This window comes from Cataglyphis hispanica, chromosome 2 (genome assembly GCF_021464435.1).
Source record: "Cataglyphis hispanica isolate Lineage 1 chromosome 2, ULB_Chis1_1.0, whole genome shotgun sequence".
Classification (NCBI taxonomy): Eukaryota; Metazoa; Arthropoda; class Insecta; order Hymenoptera; family Formicidae; genus Cataglyphis; species Cataglyphis hispanica.
This window is the reverse complement of record NC_065955.1, coordinates 10,179,053-10,205,913: the sequence shown is the minus strand read 5'-3', so window position 1 is coordinate 10,205,913 and position 26,861 is coordinate 10,179,053. Positions and strand designations below refer to the sequence as shown.

The 26,861-nt window shown below is 34.3% G+C and overlaps 1 protein-coding gene across 16 annotated transcripts in view; it reads left to right on the top strand.

The window, feature by feature from the left end:
* The window catches only part of LOC126859136 (ras GTPase-activating protein raskol), a 291,550-nt gene that overhangs the window by 212,928 nt on the left and 51,761 nt on the right, over positions 1–26,861 (top strand). Inside the window, exon 1 of one of the 16 annotated variants that reach the window (XM_050610127.1) lies at positions 14,217–15,992. The exons of the other annotated variants lie outside the window; for them this stretch is intronic. Coding sequence (XP_050466084.1) covers positions 15,125–15,992 — 868 coding nt within the window. The 5' untranslated portion in view covers positions 14,217–15,124. Of the gene's footprint in view, positions 1–14,216; positions 15,993–26,861 lie in introns of those variants that run through there. 16 annotated transcript variants of the gene reach the window in all.

Here is a 26,861-nt window from a genome sequence, read left to right as displayed (position 1 = left end):
TACGACAGATAAAGGGAGGAGTTGGGGGATGCCGCCCGAGAAACGCGCGACGCGGCTACTTTAGACGATACGTTGCCTCCTTTTTTTTATTCAGGATCCGTCGTCGCGACGCAAATGCATGGCGTTCTCGATGCAAATGCATGGCGTTCGCCTTCGGAGAGCGGAGGTAGCGGAAGTCGCGCGCTCGTACATGGTCGTATGGATCCGTTATATTTCCTGCTCGACGCCAAGCGTTCCGGCGCCTTCGCCACGTGCGTCCGTATTAATTCAAGCGAGCGTTCCCCCCCATGTAAATCCCATCGCCCGGGGCCGCGTGCCGCTTTCAAGCCCCGGAATAAAGCGCGCTTCTGGGAACGCGCGAGCTTTATTCCGGCGAGCTTCTTACCGAAGCGCAAACTGGCTCTCGGTGTGCCGTTAAACGGCATAAGAATTATCTTTCTCTAATGATACATTCTGAATTTATTTTATTAACATGAAAAAAATTGGCCATTAAATTTCCTGAATGCATGGAGTCTTTTTTTCTATTGATGTGTAAAATCTGAAATTTTTTTGCAGGTAATATCATCAGATTATATGTATTATATGTATACATCAAAATTATAATTTAATTTATAATTTAATTTATTATATAATATTTAATTATATAAATATTTAATTAATATTATATAATATTTATATAAATTATACCAATCTTTTTCATAGAGAGAAAAAAAAAAATGTGATATGAAAGAAGTTTTCTTTTATACTCTTTTTCTTTTTATGCTCGCTATTAATGAAACTATTTTGTATATCTTTATATATACAAACTATTTTAGAAATATTTTATTTAACAACAAATAATAAAAGGTTAATACGATTTACACAAATTATTTCATGTGGTAACGTACGTGAATATGTTGAATATAGAATGCACTGGAAATGTACGGTCGGTTATTTCGCTCCAATTTTAGATTCTGTTACCGAGCAGACCCTGTACCCTCGCGGCGTATTTCGGCATATTATGTTCGACGTTCCGGAAATAAAGCCGCCTTCCAACATCGCGCGAGCCAGCGAGCATTTACATGCAATGACTTCCGGTTGGCTCGCCGACGTTTTGTTTATTTCGCTGTTACCGTCTCGTAGCCAGCGATTGTTGCATGCAAAGAATCATTAAGTAAAAGTGTTCGATCGTACGCGATGACTTGATGCGTGAAAAGGGAATATTGATTTGCTACGTGACACATTTATATCGCATATTCAATGAAAAGAACTTTTAAACACGAAAAAGCCATTTCTATGTTACACTTAATTAATATGATGCGCTTTTACGATTTTTTTCACATTTTTATTTTAAAATTTATTTGTATACACAGATTCATTCTCTTTGGGCTTTCATAATCGTTTGGGCTTTTAATCTTCTTTTAGCAACTTCGGTTAACCACTCCGCCTTTGTTCCATAAAATGTTCTTGGAGGTCTTTCATCTATCTTTGCATTATAATTTTCCCATTTATTCAAAAAATACATTCCTAATTCGCATTGAGGCCATGGTTTGGTCTTACAGGCTTCCTCTATTGTGAAATAAAGTAGATAAAAAAGAATGTATTAGAAAAATTTAGATTACTATCTTATAGAAAAACTGTATTTATAAGTAATATTATCTCTAATTTTTCTCTTTCTCTCTTTCTTTTACTTTACATATAAAATATAACATTATAATGATTTTATAAATTATTGCATTATATAATATGGAGGAATATATATTTTTTTAATATTTTTCTTATTCTATCAAATCGTTAAAGAGGTAAATTAAGTAGAGAAACTATGTTTTATATAATGGAATTTTTTCGAGCAAGATGTGTTTTGAAAAATTGCAGTTGTTTGACTATTTCGATATTAGATCGTATTCGCTCCGCTATTATATCCTTCATACATACTGCCGCATAAAGAGCGCGGGCAATCATGCTGGAGGCCATCCCGGCGATAACAGTTACAATTGTTATAAAGTGTGCCCGCACGCAGTTCTATCGATTTGACTTTTTTAAGTCGTCTCTTTTTGCGACAACAAGATTTTTCACTGCACGCTGCCACTTTCAACATTTGTTTTTCTTGATCTCTCTCAGAATACAAGTTGCCTGTTTCCTGAAAGCGCAATATATTTCGATCGTTATTGTTATCTACCAATAGATCCCAAATATATGTTTACTATATTATTTGCAGACACTTTATTTTTGAATAAATTATTTAATCGCGATATTTATAGATGTATTAACTTTTGGAGATAGAGTTTCAAGTGTTCAGAAAATAGTATTTTTAAATTATTTTAAAATAATGCAATAATGTTAGTTAATATTTTTTTTATTTTCAATACTTGGTGATTACATGCTTTACACATAAAAATACGAAGAAAATGTTTTTTATTTTACATTAACTATTTAATAAAATATGATATACCTTTGAATGCAATTATTTTTAACAATTAGAAATATAATTATTTTCCAAATTTTGCTCATATTAATGTCTCAATTTTAAGTATTATCCCAGATATAAAACTTTTTCATCGCAATTCATCGATTTTCTCATTCTATTTTGATCTGCTATATTCCGTTTATGTTCGAAGCAATCCAAACGCCGTTTTTCCTCTTTTTTTATCAGACCTTGCAAGAATGGCAGGGCACAGTCGTCTTGCAGACCGTTTCTTTTAGACCGACAGATCTCATATTTCTCTAGTAGATGGATGGGAATCTGTTCTTTGTAGCGAGCTAACAATTCCTGCGAACTAGACAAGCGTGGCGTATCTTTGCATATTGTTTCGGGAATGAAGCAAGCGCATTTAAAAGATACCGTTGATCTCTGACACGCAGATGCTTTGTCCGATTTCGCGGATTCCATTTGCGTGACATCGTTTTCGTCCATACAAGTCGGTGAAACTATCGCAGAAGGTTTTGCAGGAAAGGAATCTTTGCAAACCTCCCTCATTGCTGATTGTCGTACTGGCTGGTCGCATCTGGCTGGACAAATTTGCCTCTTGAATTTATTCAAGGATTTCTTCGAGGAATTTGATATCTCGGAAGAATCAAGATCATCGTTTCTACATGTAATTTGAGAAAATGGATCTCTTATCTCTGGTGTTGCAGCGCACTTGATAAAAATCAATGGTTGTTTACACGATCTATCGTCACAGGATGTCTCCAAATTTTCTTTCGATATCGAACAGCATCCTATTTTTGTATCATCAGACTGTTTCTCGTGTCTGTCGATTTTTAGGATCGGAGTAGAAATAGCTTCTATTGTTATTTTGTCAGTTAGAGCTACCAAATCATCGGCACACTCTTGAGATTTTAGAATGTTAGAGATTGGAAGTAAGATGAATTCATCGGTTTTATCAACCGAGCTCTGCTGCTTTATATCTTCGCGTCGCGATATCATCCTGAAGATAAAAGAAGTCAATTTCGAAAAAATTGTCTAGCTTCGTACGCATTAATTTCATCTGTTTAACATCTTGCGGACCAATTATAATATATATGCAATTTAAATTATATTCCTATTTTCTTATAAATTATCTCTTTTATTTATTTTTGCATTGTATATCACAAAATTTTTATATTTATTTAAGATTATTTTGATAGAAAAATTTAAATCATTCTTTAATTTCTTACTCGGCGATTCCTCAAGATGTCAAGTGAATGATTTTTTTTTATTCCACAAATACTGTCCATGAATTAAGATCGCGCGGTTTCGTACCTCGAAGACGGCTCGAATGTTGATCTTGTCTTCACGGGCGAACATGAATTCCGAGCGGTCGCTTCTTCGGCAGGCACTTGGACGATTCGGACCACCGGTCGATCAGCCTCCGACCGACACTCTAGTACGATGCATCCCGGCGGATACCGCGAATACTGATAGCAGGTGGGCAGCGTGGTCAGCGGGCATTCAAGGTCGCGAGACTATTGGAGATCGAATTACATACAGCTCGTATCGCGTGTACCCGAGCTTATGACGCTTTATCCCGCGCTAGCTCGGAAGGGGGGAAAGGGATCGCCCTTTAAGATCCTTACTCGAAATTCTCCACGGACTCACCTTCGCCGATAAATTCCGCATTAAATGTCGCGGTCTCCGATCGCACTCCGTGAGAGAGAGAGAGAGAGAGAAAAAAACCGCGGGACCTTTGCGGAGTAGGTTTTCAAGGCCGCGATATGTGCTACGCTCAAGCTCGAATTACACTCGCGTCTCGTATCGCTCGGCCACTTAGGCCCAGTGCTTACACGGTTGTCGGCTTGTTAACCGGTGGAGAAAAATTTTTTCAGAATAACATCTGCTTGCGATTGCACAAATTGTGAATCTTTGCGACGCTTCAATACGCGTTAGTTTCAGTTCGCATTTAACAATATATATATTTATATATAATTAAATAACTGTAGTTAAATTAACTTATGATCTGTTTTTATCATGTGTAATGTTTGACAAGACATTTTTTTGGAGGTTTATACTGCTTTATATAGTTATATTATATCTTATGTAGTGTTATTAGATTATTAACCTTAACGATGCAAGAATAATTGTGACTTAATTACGATCGTGTGACAAATTTTTAATTATTGACCAGAAAATACCGCGTGACGACTTCACGGTATTTATTCGTTGTGCGCGTTAATGAACGAAGAAGACTGCAGAAGATAACGGATAAGAAAGCGAGAGGAGAGAAACGAAATGAGACAGACACAAAAAAAGGAAAACAATATCGCAGACGTACGGGAAAGAAAATCCGCAGAGAATGTGTGAAAAACAAGAGAGAGTGCAACGCGAAAGGAATCCCTCTCTTGTGATGACTCATTTACGGCCACGTATTTCACCGTGAATTAACGGAGACGGTCTGCGAGATTTCTTTTCCCGCGGGCGAAATATGAAGGCGCCGTTTATTTTTTTCGTCGAATCACGAAAAGAACCTCGTAATTCATTAAACGCTCTTTTCGAATGAATCGCGCTATTCAGGGTCGCTATTTAAATTTTTCTAACTCTTGAAAGTTTAAGAGAATGCCGCGTGCAATGAACCGAGTCTTTGTTTAGCATAATATTTTGTAAAACAATAAGATATACATATACATGTCGATTTTATTTTCTACGATCATTAAAAGAGAAAAAGATAATTATTATATATACACCTATATCTTGCAGTTAAAATTATATATATATATATATAAACTTCAGAAATAATTAGAACTAATTTTCTTACCCGAGATCGGGAAGCTTTCAATGTTTTGCCACTTTGATCACAATAGCCGCCAATAATTTCAATTCTTGGATCTTTCCTAAAAAATATGCGCTATCATAAATATATGTATATAAATTTAAAAAATAATTATTTTTATACATATAATTTCAAGTATCCCCTTTTACGTTCTTAAGTGCTAAAAATTCTATTCTATTATATACTAATGACTGAAAGTGGTATGTGCAATGATTATGATAATCGGTACATTAAAGTGTAAGGCCGGAATAATTGATAACAATACCGGTCGCAAAAGTTATTGCTTCGCGGTACGTGATCACGAATGCGATTCTTATAGTCGAATTTTGCACTGGTCAGTAAACTGGTCCGTTTATCTGTCCGTCCGTCCGTCGATTCAAATCCCGAAATAAGTATGCTACCCAATGTCCTGCAAACATATGCAAATCGTTTCACCGCTATACCCTACGGTAAAAAGGAGGTACCGACATTACGTTACAGCTGCCTTGCATGAGTCGGCTTCGTATAAACTCTTTCGCTCGATTTCATACGACTATGCCCCCCCTAATGCATTCCACTTTGGGGCCCGGTAATGAATAATCATTTGTAACGGGAGGGATGACGATGATGTGCGATTCTTTTATGGGATATTAATGGATCATTTATGATGTACAAGCGTTGCACATAAAATTCATTGTCATTAAAAAGACATCATTTTTTAACGATATATAATATTTTTTTATTTATTTATGCACATAGTTATGAAAGCGACCTGTCATCCCATGGATGGCTTTCATAAGTATGTGCATAAATTAAACCTTGGGAAAATTCGTCGTCTAGTAAAGACTCAATTTTATGTTCCTATTTAATTTCTAGATTTAAAAGAAGACAGGGGACTTTTAGAGAAAAGTTATTATAAATGCTAAACGTACAGGTTAATGGTGATAATTTGGTCGGTCTTTTCAAGAACTTTTGTCATTTTGTATAAATTTGTCCTTTCCACTTCTGTGCGTACTTTGTTAACTTTTAGAGAATTTTTAACTGTTAATTTCTTTATTTTATAAGTCCAAAAGTTTGTGAATTGTAACACTGAAATTTTGACACTTCGTGACCAACCACCTGAATTTGACCGAAAATGATGTCTCTTTGAAATAAATTACGAACGAATTTTTATTTTTAAATTTATTTAATCATCCATTTTATTTGTTTTTATAATTAAATAATTGTTTCAATTTTGATAGTTAATCTCGATTTATATGTAAATACTTTCTGCGAAATGCATGTTGTACTTGACTTTACAAACTGATTGATTAAAATATCGCTATAACGCAGTTAAATATCGCTGGAAAGTATTGTGTCATAGCTTGTGCTTGTTCAAACAGCGCAACAGACAGCGTCTATGGCGGTTTCGTTACGCTTGAACGATAGAACAAGCATAAAAGCGACTTCGTACATTCGAGAACAGAAAAAAGATCTTTCGTAAAAAATGGGAGCAAGAGTTGCACCGACTGTCATTCGACAGTCGTATAGACAAGTTTTTTTTATCTAGTTTTATGCGTCAGGAAAGATTATTCGGTATTAGTTTTAAATAAGTTATAAAATTAATAAATTTTTAAATGTGTTTTGTTATCAATAATTGACGAAAATTAAATTTATGTTAAAATGCGGAATTTTATATTTACCATGATTAATTTATAACTTTTTCTTGATTTTTCAGACATTCAATTATTTTAAAAGCTATAATAATGTAAAAATATTAATAATATTTTTAAATAGAGGGAGAGAGTAAATATTATTAATTTTTTTACATACATACATACATACATACATACACACATATATATATATATATATATATATATATATATATATATATATATATATAACACATATATCAATTTTATGAAGGATCTCTAAACTGTCAAATATATAATATATATCAAATATTACATCGACTATTTATATCTATACGCGCAAAACACGCAACAAAGTTAAATATACGAGATTGAAACAAATCGACTTCATCGCTTTTTTCTTACTGCTATCATTACTACAGTCTGTCGCCAGACTGTCTTCGTCGTCATCGTTCTTTCTGCTGTCGAGACGTAAGGAGATGACTGTAAAAAAAGTGAAAGATGAAAAAAAAAAGACGAAGAGACGCACGTCGAGATCTCGCCTACACGCACTCCGTTGAGGCAATCGCTCGTCTTCCCACACGTAATTCTTGTGCCTTCAATGCTCATCTCTCGTGCCCCTTTAATCTCTCTTTCTCCCTTCTCGTACGTCGCTTAATCTCGCTATAAATCCGACATTTATTCCCCGCGTGCAGTAAGGAACCGGAATTAAGATAGCGCCACGTTAATTGCCGCCGTTAATAGGATGCTTAGTGGTATGTATCCAGTCAGTCGAGCCGGATCTTTGTATGTGCCGCGATTAATAATTACGTTACACTAATCACATGTAAGTATATACTTGTTTTTATTAATCAATAATGCAATAAATATAATATTTATATACTTTACGTTTGCCAGATGTTATAAATTTATTTAAACTAATCAAAAAACTTTAAAATTTAAATATACATCATTTTATTGATGGCAGATTCTTATAAATATTGCACTAAAAAATGATGTGTCTGTGTTTGTTTGTAAAAATATATTGTTACAGTTAGAATTCTCATATGATTATGCTTATATATTATGTTGAGGAACGCGCGCATTTTTTTGCCCTTTACTTATTTATTTCTTAATCATTCTTGATGTGCCCTTCATTCTAAACTAAACGATAATTATATGTATTCTACGTATTTAATATCTGTACTGAATTCGACTTGTCATTTATTAAATATCAAGTCATATTCTTGGATAATTCTCAATACTCGTGTCGAATCTCGCATCACGAAAAGGTAACGTACGAGAAGTTATGTGTAATATTTAATCGTTTCTATAGAATCGAATGCGACCTTGTAATCTGCTGTAACCAATTACAAATTTGTATGTCCACTCGTGCGTGTAATCGCAAATTTATTATGATTCAAATTGTATAAGAAGTTTATAAATCCATGCGAATACGCATCAACACGAGCTAATTGAAAAACGAACATTCTCTCTCTGCGTTGTTTATTTTGATTTTACTTATTTATTCACTTGAACCTTGTTTATTCACTTAAACATATCCTTAATTTAATACTTTTTATTTTAACTTTGAATATATAATTTAAGAGATGCTAAATATTTAACAAGTAAAATTCCATAGTGACTAATTATTGTATTGAATGGCACGACATCGTGATTTATGTTCTCGTTAGATTAACGTGACGAGTCTCGGAGGATTGAATTTACGCCATGAATATTTTGCAATAATCTTAATAATACATGTTTTTGCTTTTGCAATTTCTTATCAATATATATTTCTATTAAGTTGTGTGAAAATTTTTTTAAATATTATTATTGACGAAATATAAACATTATGTAAAGAATAATATAATAGAATAATATAATTCTCTATTTATATTAAAATAAATATAAATTAAAATTATTAACTATAAATTAAAATTATTAATAAATTTTGATTTATCGTAAAAAAAACTCGTATGATTGCTTTTATAATCTTTTGTTATATTCATGTCAATCATTTACAAGAAAGAGATAGATGTGATATCAATAAAAAAATATATAGTTACTGTAAAATATTATGTGACTCTTAGAGAGAAGAGCAAAAATAAATTAAAATGTTTTTATATTTTTATTAATTATATTCATAATTGCTTTAAATATGTATATATATATATATATATATATATATATATATATATATATATATAACATTTGAGTAAAGGATTTTATCTTGCATAAATTTTGACTGCAATTGTTTAATTTTGGTATTTACATTATTTTTAACATATTATTTCTTTACATTACTTTTTTTTTGTATAATATATTATCTTTTTATTATAATCTTTCGCAATTTTTCAGATGTGCTGCGCGATAAGAATCCAAACTTGATTACAATCAACGAATTAAATTATGAACATTCTTCGTATCAATTTAAGGTTTTCTAACTATATTCTCTGAACATTCTATACATCTTGGGAAAAAAGTTTAATTGCAACTCTATACTAGGATCAACACTGTCTAACTCGTTTAAGTGCAAATTATCAAGATTCCTTGTGCGCGGCGGATGTTGCGAACGTCAGCTTCAAAGGCACGTGCTTAGATGTCTGCTTTTAGTGCGAGGGAGATAAATAGTTGCGTCGAAAACGTGCTTGTAAGTGCATTTTTTCGAGTAGCACCGTCGTAAAATGCTAATTGCATTCTGCGCCTAACAAAAGACTCGTAGTGATACAAATGATTCAACACTTTTCTGTCATGCTTTTTTCTAAGTTTCTCGCATTTTTTGAGCGAAGATTCAACATGCAAGAATGGTGGAAAATTTTTTCTCCTGTCGAAAATAATACACATTCCTCCTGTCAAACGTAAAAATGTTCAATAGTATTGGCGCCGCTGAACTGCAGCAATTTTACGCATTCTTTCGCAGAATCGATCTTCTCACTAAAGGAATTTTCTAGGCAAGCGTGCCGCTATATTCATTACAATAAATCTGTGAGACTACACAAATCCGATCGTACCACGCAGAATAAAATTTCTCTCGTCCCGCGTGTAGGCAGTGCAAGGAGAATCCTCACGAGATTGCTCGCTTTGCCGTTGTAATTGCATCCATAACGCTCCGGATCATTATTCATTTTCAGGCGGCAATGTCAATTACGCGAAGAAGAAAGCGCATTCGGCGCCAGTGCCGGATCCTGTACATTATTACAATTAGCGATGTCGCAAACACAATGATCGTATCTCACAACACGCGGAAATTACGTAATGTAACTCTATAGAGATTTATAATTGGGATAAAATTTTGATGAATGCCTTCTCGTTAAATCAAAGACGTAACAATGAAATAGAAAAAAAATTTTTTCTAATTCCTATATTTTTCTACGTAAAGTTATATGTATGCTTTCATGAATGAGAATAAATTGAGACATTTTATAATATATTATTTTGAAACATTTGCTGAATTCAAACTTTCTTCCAGATTAATTGAACAATTCGGAGTTTTATTTTGTAAAACACGTATTATGTACAATATGTTATTGTTAAATGCCAAGGAAACTTAAAATTTATTTCTTTTTAATTTACTTAATTGATTGCGAACGATAATACGTCATTGATTATGTACGCGAACATATTCTGATCAATCGCACGCGACATCAATAAATCTAAATTGTTACAAAAATCAAACTGGCTCTAGTTACCGCAAGAGTGAAAGGAATCGCCTTACAGCATTGCTTTAAAACACGCTATTAGGGACAATAAATATTTCAATCTATATCAACTTGATATGAAATAATTTATGCTTGTTTATATATTATATATTTTGCGCGTAATTTATATTTACGATTTATGACATATGTAAGACATTTGGGATTTCTTGTTTTGCGAGAATATTAAAACGTTGAAAACATTTTAACTTTTAGCAGATGTTAGGAAGTATTGTAAAACTTCTACAGAAACATTACATAATTAAAATTTAAAAGTCTTACACATACAAAACGTTTAAAATTATTTTCTTGTAAATTTTTAATTTAACTGATTGTAGAATTGATATATTTTAATCGCTCAATAAAAATGAAAAGAGGAAGAGATTGAGAAAAAATTGTGCACGAACCGACAAGTAAAAGTGAGATTTTCACATAAATTTACTTTCGACACACATTTTGAAGTACATTATCGCACGCACACGTTTTGCAATTGGAATAAATCAATTATAATATAGACGAAACTATACACAGAGGAAACACAGGAAATATACATATATATAAACTAATGTATTATCCATTGCAACGTTGTATGAAAACGATTGAAAGAAATTGTTATTTTTTCAGCAATGATTTCGAGCAAAAACATGAAAAATCTTAGAAATTTCATGCATATCTCTGTAAATAAAAATAATTTTTTAAGTTTGACCAAATCGTGAAATGTTTTTAATTTAAATTCGTAAAAGATTGGATCACATACTCACGCATAGCTCAAACGCACGCTTAGCTTAATGAAACTTGCATTTCAATCGGAGGAATATGCGAAATTGGAAAGAGCTTTTTGTCGTTGATCCCGACGTCGCATAAATCGCCTTAAGCCGTCTTAGGTTTTCAAGAAACGCAAGCGTCGTTTTGAGAACCGAACCTTTCACTGCTGAGCCGACGTTATTTATTGGGCTGCATTCGTTTCTCGCTCTTTTTTATTTGCTGGATTTGAGCGCAATTCTACATTTACATAGAAAAATGTAATGTGAATTTTTATGCTAATAAAAAGTCACGCTTCGTTAAAATTTCTCAATTGAAAAACATTTTGTCATTTTATTTATTGTAATAACACGTTACTAGGATAAAAATGAATAAAAATAGAAATAGAATCTAAGAAGATAAAATCAAGATAAGATATAAACTAATAATACAATATAAAATTGAATATACATTTTACAGAGAAGCTAACAAATCGTGCAATATATTAATTAAGCAGAGTTGGCAATTATTTAACATTATAGCGTTTATCGATCGTTGGCATCTACCTCCTTCCGCTTTCCCTGCGGTTTTTGTGGAATGAAAATTGGGATCGTAAACTATCGGTTTTATGTTAGAGTTTTGAAATGGAATAGCGCGAGACAGGTAGCGGGATGGTGATGAAGAAACAGTTACGGACGTGATCCGGTTGAGTCACAGAGAGTTTTCTCGGGCGTGCATAATTTGCCGGAGAAAATTGTCGCGACTTTTTTAAGGATCACGAAATTCACGCTGCATCGCGATAGTGAAATAATCGCCGCGTCATAAAATTGATCCATCGGAAATAATACCGGTCAATATCATAGGATGAAAAAAAGGGCGTCGCGTTGTCAAGATCACAGTTTGTTTTTATTTTTAATTTATTTATTTTTTTATTTAATTTCGGATATTATCACGCTTACTGTATGACATCGCGGAAGCGCGCATACTTTCTTGATGCATGTAATCTCCCGGAGTTGTAATCGCAACTTTCAAATGATGGAAACGTTTTACATCGCATGTCCATGATAATTAGCGCGCGTGATTACGTAAGATATCTCTCATTTAAAATTATCTTTCCGGTTATCATTGCATTTTAATTATTATTACAAATGTCAATATTAATACGCTTTTACATTACAGTAATATAATTGAAAATATATATAATATAATATATATAAATATAAAAATATTTTTATATTTTATATAAATATAAAAATATATAAATAATAGATAAATATATAGAAAAAACTCTGTTAATATATTGTATAACTTGCGCAAAAGAGAATATATAAAGAAAGACTGGAGAAGAAGCACAAGATGCAAAAAAAATTCGTTTCGCGATAGTGGAGCTTATTACAATTTCAATGGAATATTTCAATTTAATCTGTTCTAAAATATTTAGACTCTTGACAGCATTCACTAGATAGATGCGCCTATCGATTGAAATTGATACTTAACAGAAGCGTCTCTTGCTTTTTTCTTACACGACTTCCAAGAGTCGTTTCAATTCGAGTTTTGTTCTGAATCGCCTCGCTTAAAAATTACAATATATATAACTACAAAACTATTGTATTTTATTTGCGGAAATATTTTTTACAAAAAGATAGAAAAATAAAAATTGCGATTGATAATTTCTCTATTTATAAAAATTTTTTACAGTTTTATGTATCACGGTTCTTACAATTGCCTTAGAATAAAGTAGCAGTTTTCGGTATCCCGCTATCATGATTGAAATCGTTCGATACATCTTCTTTCTTCGTGCATTCTCGTACATACATCCTTACATTCCACCATGGATCGTCGTCAAGATCAAAGTCTGGAAGTCTGGTCGAGCGTAGTGTACAGTCGTCGCCGATCCTCTCTCTCTCTCTCTCTCTCCCCTTTTAAGCGTGCCGAGAAGACCGTCGTCGATAGAGCGCGCTCGCAACACTCTTGGATCAAGCCCGGCTCGTCGGATCCAGATAGTCGCGAGTCCGTCCGCGGTGCGGTCGATCGTGCCGTCGTATTCCTCGCGCAAGAAAGCGCGCTTCTTGAGAATAAACGCGGCGCGAATAAAAAAAAACGCGTTTCTCGCTCGCGCGGGTGGGCCACGTCGCGACGCGATCAGAAAGAGAGAGAGAGAGAAACAATCATCGCGCGCGAGTCCGTACGATCGTGAGAGGCGCGATCACGAGAGCCGGATCGCCGTGACTCAGAAGAGAACACCTCTTACTTTTCTCAGTCGCTCGAGGACTCGCGATCGTGTCGGAGTTCCATGCATATATGTATACATATCCCCGTCGCGGATAATTCGAGTTCGAGTTAAAAATTCGAGAGTATAGTGTATATTTTTTAAAAGAGTGTCTCGTCCGTCATCGCGAGATACTGTGTGGTTCGCAGTGTGAAGGTGCAGCTGATGATTGCTCGTCTTTCCTCGTTCAATCGCGAAACTACGGAATTCGCAAACTCACAACGAGAATCGCCGCCGCGATTCCGCGGAGTGACATAACGAGTGACATTGCGAGAACAAGTCAACGTGTGACTGACAGGTCGATGACAGATGCGCTCGTGCGATTCTGTGTTTCGAGAGTGCATCTCCAATCGTGATCCGCGTATCGCGGATATTCCGTTTGTTGTTTTCCCGCCAGTCGTCTATATAATCCTGCTCCCATATATATAAATCCCTTCAACCGATCCGGAGTACTCGCAGCGATCGTAAATCTCGATCGCCTTTGCCAATAATTTCAACGGCGTACATTCCATCCGCGTTAACGGGCGATTCTCCGCAGATTCTTCAATTGTACCTGCAATCTTCAGTTGCATCTACTCTTTCATCGACTTCTTTAAATCGGAAAAAATTTATGTAAAGCAAAATTGAAAAGCTAAGAATATATATACATATATGTATATAAAATAGAAGGAAGAAAATCTTTTTTTTATGAAAGAAGCGACGTCACAAAGACGTGTACATGAAAGGTCGTAAAGCAAGCTTAAATAAAACATAGCTAACAGAGAGTTCTTCGCGGAAGACACGACTCTGAAGAGGATACGATGAAGAGTGGTCGTGCGTTCACGGTTCAACGCCTCGCATTATCCGCGAGTATCAGCGTGCAGGGATAACACAGCCAGCTGATATTCGTCTAGTACATCGTAACGACACACGTGCTCGCTCTTTCTCTCTCTCTCTCTCTCTCTGGCCGCGGTTGCGCTGCTCGATAGTCCATCTATATTTAGCGTGGACGCGAAGAGGGAGAAAAGGGACATAGGGATATTCCGAAGAGACGAGTCGGTGCACGGCGACCTCTCAAAAGGGTCATCATGGAGAACTGATCCGATCGAGAGAGAAGAGAGAGATGTGATCATTGTTATTATACCACAGCCTCGAAGAGGCTTGTACGCACTCGATTCTCGGATTAATCCGCGCCTCCAGAGACAGGGCCGTGTATCTCTCTTGAAGACGCATCGTCGTCAGTTGATAGCAGTGACACTCGATACGCAAAAATGCGACGATGGGAATGTGAGTCGGAGTCGATTAAGGGGGAATCGTTGGCGTAGTGATCGAACGTAGTATCACATGGTGTGCGATAGCCAGTGCGTACAGTATTATTATCAATAATCCGCGCCACGAGATAACCGTGATATCAAGGTAACTGATAAAAATCGCCGTCGATGTTCTCTTAACGCGCATGAGAAGAGAAAAAGAGGGACGCATTGTTTATGCACGCGTGTATAAATCGATCGTGATACAAGTGACTTCTGTGATTTTGATCGGATGATATAAATAATAAACTTTCCGCTGCGAGCATTCCAGCTCCATCGCTCACCAAGGGAATTCGAGAGATGCGAAGACATGCTGACGACTGAGGATCCCGAGGAGTCGCCGAAGAGGCGATCCACATTCTACGTGTCATTGGACGGCGGCGAGCCGCCAGCGCGACAGTCAGTCGCCAAGCTGACTAAGGGTCACTCGACGGATGACAAGTTTGTCTGCAACACCTTCCCCATCGGCAGCGCGTCGAAGACATCGACGAACGGCTCGTTGACGCGCACCTTGAGCAACAACGATGGCTTTTCGTCGACCGCGAGGAGAAACGCGGACGAGACTCTACCCGAGGTGCGAGGCAAGGTGCAATCGTTGACGAGAATCTTCGAGGCGTCCAAGTGCGACCTGCGGATGCCCAGCGGGGGTCAGACGGAACAGAGAAAAAAGGTCGAGAGGACGAGGTCTTTCAAGACGATCGAACGATTTCAGAGCCGGTTCACCGGCAGGAAGGAGTCCAGCGGCAGGAAGGACAGTCGACTCAACAATACCATCGCCTGCTTCGAGGTGGAGGACGATGCCGGATGCGGGAAGAAGCTGTCGAATGTCGAGGAGAAATCCGCCGCGACGAGGATCGTCATCGAGTCGGCGGCCACAAAGTCGGCCGCCGGATCCTCCCGCGGTCATCAAGAGCCGAGAGGCAAGCAGAGCACGACTCTCACGAATCTACTGATTCGTAGAACCCACAGCACGAAGCTGGCGAGGAGCAATAGCACGTTGGTGCGTGTCGGAAGGCACGCGTCCGTCGATAGTCCTTGCGTCGCCGTTGAAAAGGCGGATGTCCGTGCGAGTAGATTCAAGGATGAGGAAACCAACGAGGATCCCGCAGTCATCGATGACGAATGCGTCGAATCGTCCGTCTTTGAAGACGCCGACATCGATGGCGGAGTACATTCAGGTAAACGAGTCTTTCCGGTTTCATCAATACAATAGGTAGTTCATTGATTTAGACTTTTGATCGGATATAAAGATATACCGTTATTTAGGATAATTATACTGATTATTGTGTAGTTTATCGCACTTGTATGACTCTGAATCGATATTAATTTATATATAATTAAGGTTCATTCGAATCACTGTATTGGAATTTTCTATATAACTCGTAATATATACATATATATTTATTAACGATAATGAACAGCGATATCATTTATCGTTATTTAAATTAGACGCATATTTATATGAGTTTTTCATTTAAACTAATTATCTTATAAGAATCTATAAACTTATATTTAATTGCTATTAATATCTTTGTAACTGTACATGAATTTATTTTCTTTTATATTTAAATCTGATAATATTTATTATCTAATTAGAAAAATTAATGGCAATTTTTTTGTCCAAGATAATCTTAATATAAATTTTATATAAATAATAATAAATAAGATTATATAAACTTTTGTTTTATATTATACGTACTTTCTTATCGTGAAAATTATATTAAATTATTAAAGATTACTAAAGTTTCACAGATTCAACATGAATCATCCTGCATATCGCAGCATCGCTCTATTTTGATAAATCCAAAAATTCGCGAAAATGCGACATTTATATATATATAATATACACACACACATATATATATAGGCCGTATAATAATATTAAACAAGAAATTCATTCGCGAGATAAATAAGTACTTAAACTCGGAAACGTCGAAACATTTCTAAAATAATCGGCCAGACACGCCGGTTTGCCCGAGCAAGTAACGAGTGTTAATTATCCACTTCCGCAGGATCTCTCACGTCAGCCTTTAAAATGATTTTTATTTTCGACTTGATAATTACGCAATAATTATACATCGCGCCGTTCCACAAAGCTGCGTTTAGAGAGCGCAACGAGATTTATGGGACGCTCGAGATTTGAAAGTTTTATCGGTAGGATTCTGAAGATTCATCATAATAAGATCTCGGATAAACATAGGCTGCTGCTCTACCTGCTTCTGAGAATGTTTTATAGTTATCTGTAGAGTGTTTATTACGCTTGATTATTTTCAAAGAAATCCATGTGTGTGTAGAATTGAAGATTTTCATGATCTGTTAAAAAATGATTATCTGAAACCAATCTGAAAACTTTATTACATGCATGCTAATTGATATAATTTAATTATTTGATTATAAAATAAATATCACATCTTTATGAACTTTTGATTTAAATATTTGAAAAAAGAATTTTATATATATATGTACATATAGGTGACATAATTTTCTACTACGTTTTCTTCTCTTATATCAAAATAATATTATAAGAAAAAGTTTTTTTTCCTGTGTTGTATTTAATGTATAAAATTGGAACTTGTATAAAAACAAGAAAGCAGATGAATTATCTTATTTCGGAGATCGCATGGAGAATATGTTACGCTTGTATAGTATTTTGCTTCAAGAGGGCAACTAGGTACGGCGGTTGAAAGCATAAAACTTTTACGAGCTACGGTATAATCGTAATTACAAAGTGCAAAATTACAGACTGCACTCACGGCCAGGAGGTTCCGACGACTTTTAAGGGGCATATGCTTACAATGATTATGCGCACGAGTTGAAATGACGTTACGCGCTATCTTTTTCGATAATGTATCAGTATAAATGCTTTTTGCGAACGATGGTGACGTTTATGTGGAAAATACGCGGAAATATTATTAGTAATCTCGCCTATCACGTACCATGAAATTTTCTAATATATCCTTTATTTCATTTTTTACATCTATTATCTCTTCGGAGAGAGTTTAGAGGATCAATATCTTTTTTTAGCTTACATTCAGATAAATATAAACGCACTTTAAATTATTTCCAAATTATTTATTATCTTTAAAATTATTATAGCAATTTTTTTAATGCTCTTATTACACTCTGATTTGTATAATATATATAAGAGAAAACATAAAATTATATCTAAATAAATAATATTCATTAAATATTACAAATTGATTTAAAAAATTTTATGATTTACTTTTTGAGAAATTTTGAAAATTTTGTATGATTCAATATAAAGATTAATAAGGATCACGAACTTATCTAAGAACTCTCGATCAAGGAAGATTGCGAAGGGAGAGAATTGCATGAAGAAAATATCTTTGTCTCATTTATTCATTCTGTATCATTTTAAGTAGCATAAAAAAGGTATAAAGCCTCGTAGCGGCTTTGTATTGCCTAAATCTACGATCTACGGGGGCTTATATTGCGACGTTTTCAGATTATATCGAATTATTCCGATGTGTCGATAACATGAAATTCAGCGAAATCTCGCGTTTCTCGAAAGCGTCGTTGTGGTGCACAATTCGCTCGATCGGCGATATCCGCGTTTGATATCCGCGATTGTTTGATTCCCTTTTTAGTGTCAACTTCTGCATACTAATTTTGCCTGGAGAAAATGATGCTGCGCAATAAGAATCCTTCATGAAAAATGACGAAGTGGTAAATTACGTTAGTGAGGAATAAACGCGATAAACGCGGCGAAGATTTTATCGCTAAGCGTAGAATGATTTATGCTACGACCAGAGGGAGTATTCAAGGTGTATTCATTGAATTTTGCTCGCTTTTCTAGCTATATACATCGAAACATTTGCTTCTTTTTTATGGACTTTTATTTATGCTATATTTTTAGAAAAATATTAATAATATACTATTAGGAAATAGAATTTTAAAAATATGCGGCAAATTTTTTTTTATAAAAATACTTTGACACAGGTATCAAGTGCGAAAATAATTATAAAAGTTTTCAATAGTTAACATATTCAAAAAGAATCTGACCAATGTTTAAACAATGTTGTTAGCCTTTGCTTTTCAATGAAATGGTAAAAACTAGAGAAACGCCCAAGAATCTTCCTTCTTTTCTTCTTCACCAACACTAAATAAGTAGTGCATTAACTCATCAATTTTCAGTAACCATTAAATTCTTATCGGTCTACTTATATTTCATTGCATTTGAGTTCATGCAACGTTTTTGAAAAATTAGAAATTATAATATATATCTCTTTAAAATCAGAAGATTCTTCAAGCGCGAGTTTGACATTTCAGAATTGGAAATTAGAATTTTTCTCCATGACCATATAAGAATAAAGCTTTCAATGTAAAACATGAATTTTACAAGAAACTGGGGGAAATTAAAAAACATTGATCATCACATAGTAGACCTACTTACCCTTACTCCCGTGTTATTATGTCGAAAATCATGCAGTAAATTGGACAAGCTGAGTGACAGAAATAAACGAGGGGGATTTTATGGTGGCCTCGTAAATCAGGCCGATACAAGATGGAGGGAAAGGGAGATCGAATTTCGCGATTTCGCCGACGAATTTGTTGGTACCGTTAGGGCGGCAAGAGTTGCACTGAACGAACCAATGCGTCTTTTATTCCTCGGCGGCCACAAACCATCTTAATTAAAGAACCGGAAAAATACATGCGTCGACTCATAAATTCTTCAAACGAGTCGTTATTCTCGGTCCGGCTGAAGCTGCGACGTCTAGTAGTACTATAGTTAGTCGAGCTCCTCTGTAATTTCTAAGAACTTAAACTTATTCAAAATAAGGCATAATATGCAATAATATGCAAAATTGTAGAATATATATTATTAAAATTTCTTCGGAAAAATATAGTGTTTAAATTTTTAATTAATTTATTACTGATTATTATTGGCAATAACTATCCGACACGATTATTTCTTTAAATTTGGCAAAATATTTGAATTTATTCTTAGCTTCTCTCAACTTTTATGATAATCGCTAAAAGATACGTGTTATTTTCGGCGAAGATTGACGAGATTAATAAGCTTGAAAGGAATGCGCTTCTCGAGATTTTTGTGACTAACTAGTTTGTGTGAGAACACGTGACCAAAAACCACCGAACGATCCCCACCATTCACAAATCGCGCGGCCAGAGACCTGCATCGACATTTTGGGAACCTACTTATGCAGGTCCATTCGTTCCATCCACCTGCCCTCCTCGAGTCCAAGTCGAGAGAAAAAGTCGCCGCGGTTATAGTTTCCTCGACTAAACTTCCCTGACATCATCTTTTTTATACACACTTTTTCAGTATTCTTTTTTCATTCTTTTTTCCTAATTCATTGCCAATTGAAAGGATTGGAAGAGTTTACTATAACAAAAACGGTTAAATACCTTCTTGAAAATTTAATTTTAATATTGAGAATTAAAATTTAAATTAATTTTCTCAAGTTCTTGTACGAAAAATAAAGTGAACAGCACTGATTATTCGAATAATCAATTCGAATTATCGAAACATATCGCAATAATAAAAATAAAAAGATACTTGGATAAAATTGTTTAAAATCGACGCGATAATAGTAAAGAGAATAAATAATCTGATCGGTAAATAAATCTTTCATAGTTTGTTTCTATATTATCTATAACGTATACAACATAACGTATAACGCACATTCTGCAAGAGTACTATAAGGTCGATATCGCGCGATATTACTGTTGTACCATATTGCGATAGTGTTTAAAAAAAAGAGAAAGACGCGCAGTCATCGTCGTTTATCCGTCCAACTTTCGGGATTTTATTGCGTTCCACACATGATATGAATGTAATTTCTTACTTTCTTCTGATATCCGCCAGATTTCTGCGTAAAGAAAAATATGTTTTCCACGCTTTAATCTCGCATATGAGTGTTCAAAAGATTTGACCGAATTATTTTCATCGGTGTCTCTGAAAAAATTCTCTATTTTTGTACAAACGCGGATAGAAATAGGGGAAAAGATTGAAAAAATAAATAAACAGGTATTTTCCGTTGCGAAAACTATGATGCAAAATTATATATATATATATATATATATATAGACGCTGCATTCATATAAATTAATAATAAATTAATGACTTTTTAATTAATTTAAGTCGATATTTAAAAAACGCCGAAAACTTGTATATGATAATTTTTTTTTTAATCATTTTGTTTTGATATATAAGGATATTGCCAATAAAAATTCAAATAAAAATTAAAACATTCTATTTAAGTTAAATAAATATTATTTAAAAAGCATTTTTATGTTCGACGTTTGATTGTCTCGATTATCGATTTCACCTCGATTGGATTTTTCGCGTTTCATTAAATCAATACTTCGCATTCTAGTTTAATGAACTACGATAACGGTTGACAATATCAATAACAGTTAATGTACAAGATAATGACGCGGTCCATTACGCGACCTCGTGAAACGCCATCGCACTGACTTAATCGTGGATACTAACGGCGTCTCGTTGACGAAGTGCTTCGTACGCGAGAATGAATCGAATTTCAAGGCGCGTTGCACAATGTGGATCTCGTTATGAAATGATTTCTACACGGCGTTACTTAATTATGACTGATCATGCCGTTGTCGATTTAACCCGTGGCCTTACGTTTCATGTATATACCTTTGATGCAATTTACATATTTACCAATTAAATCTTTTTCGTTGTCCATTTGTTTGATAGTATTCCATTTGAGATTACAATGTTTGTTATTCAATGTAATTATAATATCAAAAGTTGTATCTACAAAAAATTACAATTATGTTTAGGAGTATATAAATTATTTTATTAAATATTACATCAAATATTGCATATTAAATATCGAGAGAAGTTACATTTTTTGCGAATTGTCTAATTTGGGAATATGTCGAAAATCTTTTTCCATCGAATTTTTTTTATCGAAGCAAGTGATTTTTATGAATCTAAAAAAAGTTAGATTTCTAAGCCATTAATGTTTGGTTTTTCTACAAACAATGTTTTTGCGATCGAGTTGTTATAATTTTATCTGTGAATGTTGACACAGACAGAGACACTTAGATTCATACATTAATTTTTTAATATAAAAGTAGAAAAATGTTAATAGTGCTATAAAATGATATTATTTAGAAATAATTTCGAGAGTATCATATTTTACTAATGATTTTCAAGAATTTGTCATTTTTCACTGTAAATATAATTAAATATTTGTTAAATTGATTACTGATAATCCGAAAATAAAGGAGAGAGACGTCAGAATTGATTTCATTATTTAGAATTGATTCACGCGTCGCAGCACAATGTGCTGCTAGAGTGAAATTCTGTTAGTCAAGGCAGACTAACAGTCGACAGAATGCAATTACACAAAGTGAACGGATTTCTTTCCTTTCGCCCCGCGGCGGCAGTTGGTGCGTGAGAAAAGCGAATGATTGCAGAATGCTTGCTGTGCATGTCAAAAATCGGTAACGAAAGCTGTTATTTTTTAACATGCAATCATTCATGATTCTTCTTTTGCAGTTTATTATCAAGTGAGAAAATTATCAAAACGAAATCTAGTATCCCGTAATTAGAAATTTAATGCTTAGATAATGATATTTATCTTAATGACTTATTAATTTCCTTTTTCGAAATTGTAAACATTTTATTTTTACAAAACTTATTTTTAGTTTGGAGAACGACAAATTAACAATTATTTATTACGTAATAATTGCATAATTATAACGTAAAGAAGAGAACACAAAAAAAACGTGATGATATAGATATAAATAATCGTGCTCGATAATCGTTTGACATATAGAACGTATGCGCATCATTTAAACAAACGATAAATTAAATTGGCTAGAAATATCTTGCAATACCTCGTCGTATTTAGTTCAATTTACCGAGCAGGCATAAATCAAGGGCTATACAAAAGGATTTCGCTATCGTCGAGAAACTAGGGCGTGGTTGAAAAAATAGCTATGGAAAGGTCACGGATTAAGACAGCCCGATCTATGGTAGGTGAGAAAGCGGTAGACATCGTAAGCTCATTGATAGGCTCGTAAATTATAGACATAACTGCAGAGATATACTTTTATGTTTTATGATTTGCAGCGCGAATCAATTCTTATAGTAGATTTTACATAACGGAATATCGCCCCAATTAATCGTTAATAGCTATCGATCTTATTTTTGTCTCGACGAACTGAAGATTTTATCACTTCTTAATTAGAAAATTAATTAGAAAAATTAACTTGAAATTAATGATATCTTTGAAGATGAGTGTATTTTGATCAATTGGAAATAAAACATAAGTAGTATAGGATAAATCTTATCTATACCGTTGCAAGTGCAAATATTAAAATCAGCCGGCTAATGTTTATGCAAGTTGACCGTTAATAATATTGCGTCACCCGGTATAGACGAGTCCGAACATTTTGTGTATTTAGGACATGAAGAATTCAATTGAAGGTGATGGAAGCGTGGAAGCAATGTGCAGATGACATTGACATATGCAAATGTATCCATTTCTTTTTATATCGGAGATAAAAATTGTGTAACATGTCATCAGGAGATCCCTCGCTTACAATTGTATCGGCAGGCCGTACAATTCAGTCGACAGTAAGTATGCTAATTTCCCGGTCGCTGCACTCTAGTTTTCCAATATGCGCGTTGCTGATATTGCATATCGTATATAGATGTATAAATGATTTCTTTCAATCGGTCGATTGAAAGAATCATTTATTTAGCAAAAAGTGTTTTAACTTATTTTAAATTTATTAATATAATTTTCTTAATAAATGGGTGTCTGATCAGATTTTTGCTGCTGTCAAATTAATTAATTTTTTTGTTAAAATTTGATTTTTATTCTTATGTATATATGTGTACAATTTATAGAATTTATTATTTTTATACTTTTATTAATATTAGAATTAGTACGTTAAACTTAAAAAAAAATTATTACACATGCGTAGAGCTCTAATTTAAGGACATTAAATTTAATAGCATTTGTGTGATGTGTGTCAATGAAATTAACTTGTTTGCACAGGAAAAAGTATTGTACCAACTGTAACTATATATCGCGACACATTTTTTCATCTCATTTCTTGATAATCCACTTTACGTTTCGCGGAAGAGCAGTTGACTTTATCAAGTTCAAAGCGACTCATCGGACATGATAGAAGGATAGAACCTCGGTGCGATTAATTTACTACATTAGAAATAAAGCTTTTTAATTATATGAAATAATATGAAAAGTATAAAACTAAAAGAATATTAATATGTAAGATATTTGCATAAAAAGAGATTTACTGCATACATTTCAAAAGTCGAGTTCCTTAAATATAATTTCCGCTTTTGTCAACTATCAGTTCTTATTGATTCGAAATATTAAAAAGTCTTCTTCAATCTTAGTAATCAACGTAATTGATATAATTAGTGTGTGAAACTTCCACATTTTTTGTGTTTGAATGTAGAAACCGGAAATGACATCAGGCGGACGCGTGACGGACGAGCAAATGTCGAATCGCAATGAGTTCGGCGGAAAAAGGACACGATACACGTGGCCTACAATGCAGTCAGATATGCCCATTGAGTAACGGTCGGCACAAATGCATTGTCGAGGACGCAATCAATTGAGATAGCAATTTGCTGCGAGGTTAGCGACGGAATTGAGCGTTAAATTGTGCGGGGGTGAAAATGTCAAAATTAAACGGTAAAATTTATATGTCACCTTAATTGAAAAGGAAGCACGGTTTGCTAGAAAAAAAATTCCCATGCATTATAAAATCTGACACGGATGACAATGTGACATTACGTAGTTAACTTTGCTGATCCGTCAAGTTTGTAAGTAATAGTTATCTTTATCGTATTATTCGTGTTATATTTAAATAATTCAATATTTCATATTTAAAAGATTAAGAGTGATAACAATTTTAAGAAAAAAGCTACTTTTCTGAATGTGTATTTTTTTGAAAATTATATGTATATAAGATAAAAAAATGCTTCTTATATATTTATTTTATCTATAAATGTTTTTATATTAAAATAATATATGCATTGTTTATTTCATTGCTTTTAGTCTTAATTCATACAATCTTCTTTAATAGAAAATAGTTTTCTGCAAGTATCACAAATTATCTTTTTCTCTAAATTAAATTTTTAATTATTACAATAATAATTGTATTATAAAATAGCGAATATTTTGAATTACGTTACAAAGTAATATGAAGTAAGAGATATTTTTGTTAACACGCTGAAAACATTGTGATCTGCTTGTGAGGAGCAACGAACTCGACGATTAATTGCGACAGCTGATTAGCGACGCGCGCGAGCGCAGTAACGTAATGACGCAATTAATCTTGCGATTGTGATTAATCGACGCGTCATACTTTCTACTTTCGCGACCACCGCATTACACAATATGTTGTTGTAATTTTTTTCACGTGAATCATCGTAACCTTCGCATTCAGATGCATAATATCGTAAGAGTCACGATTTGTCATATTTTTTACTTGAATATTTTAATTTTTAATTAATTAAACGGGATTGCCATTGACACGATAACAATTCTTTCTTAAAGATTCTTAAAAGAAGAGAGTCACTTTCATCTTTTTACTAAATTAGATTCGCTAATTAAACAAATGATAAAGTAGTGCATGTCACAATTTCTAATCTTATAATATCATAGCTTGGTCATAATTTTTTAAATAAAAACCAAGCATACACACAGCACATAAAGAACATGCCACTAAAGAATTTATTGTCGCTCATCCGGCGAGATAAATTTTATACATGAATATCTGTTTACCCTCTTTAATAATCAGAATTCACAATTTTCGCAACGATATTTGCGAACGCGCCGCTGTTATCGATATTAGTTAATTAAGGTTGCGGTTGAATTTGCTGACGCTGTTCGTGGTTTATTCTTCCATATTCGCGACGTTTCGTCCCGTTGCGAAAATTGCAAACCGCAGAAGCCAAAGTGTCTGACGGGACAAGCGTTTCCGCCTTGGCGAAACCGTGGAATTTCCTTTCCTACCGAATACGACGGAGTTAATGTTCGTCGTTTGCCGATTATGCTTTCAAAAGCTTAATTAATCGTTTGCCTGATCGAGAGCATTGCTTTTCTTACAGATTAAAAAAATTTGAAGGCCTTTTTTTGACAAAGACTAGTTTTCCGTCTATTACAATGTTGTTTAATCATTGATGATTAATAGATTTTAATAAATCAAAAATTTTGATGCGATTAATAACATATCTTGTTTTTAATTAATCTTTTAATTAATTTGAGCAAAACTTAAAACAATTTTCAGTTAAAAGTGAATTTTAAAAAATCCCAATTCTCATTAAAGAAGATTTAATTCAAATTTATGCGCAAATATGACAACTATTCATCACATTTCTGGAGTCACCGTCTGACTTGTGCACGCGTCACGTGAGCCTTCGCATTAATCTGCATAATTACGCTAGTTGATGAGGATCATCCTCCATTGTTAGTATAGAACAGTGTTGCATTCGTCACCTATATACATGCATAGAGATAGTTGAGCCTGATTCGCGAACAATGAGCGCACAAAGAGCGTTCTTAATCCGCAAAAATGTGTCCCTTTGTAACAGCACGACCGCGTGCGTCTCCCTTCCATCTTCTTTCTGATCCCTTTAAAAGCTAGTTTATGGCGGGCCCCCGACTATATATAGATAGGTACCCTGACATCCTTTGACAGAGATCCTGCGGCCTACGGTCCGCCGCCGTTAAAGTTACTTTTTTTTTAAGCTTTTGTTGTAGCTTGTTTGCGAACGTGCGAGCACCATCGACGCTGCATTTTTATCATGCGTTCCCCTTTTTCGTTTCGTCTGCATAATTTACAGAATTGATCCGACGAGCCTCTTTTTGATAGTTTATTTACAAAGATGACACTATTAAATTCCGCTACGCCTGAATTGATTTATATAGCGCTATCGCTTTTACGATATTGCTAATTTCGACCGGTGTGAAGTTAGCACCGCATTTTCAAAAATCGAATGTTTTATAGAGAGTTCTATTTGCACCCCAAATAGTTCTATAGTTCCT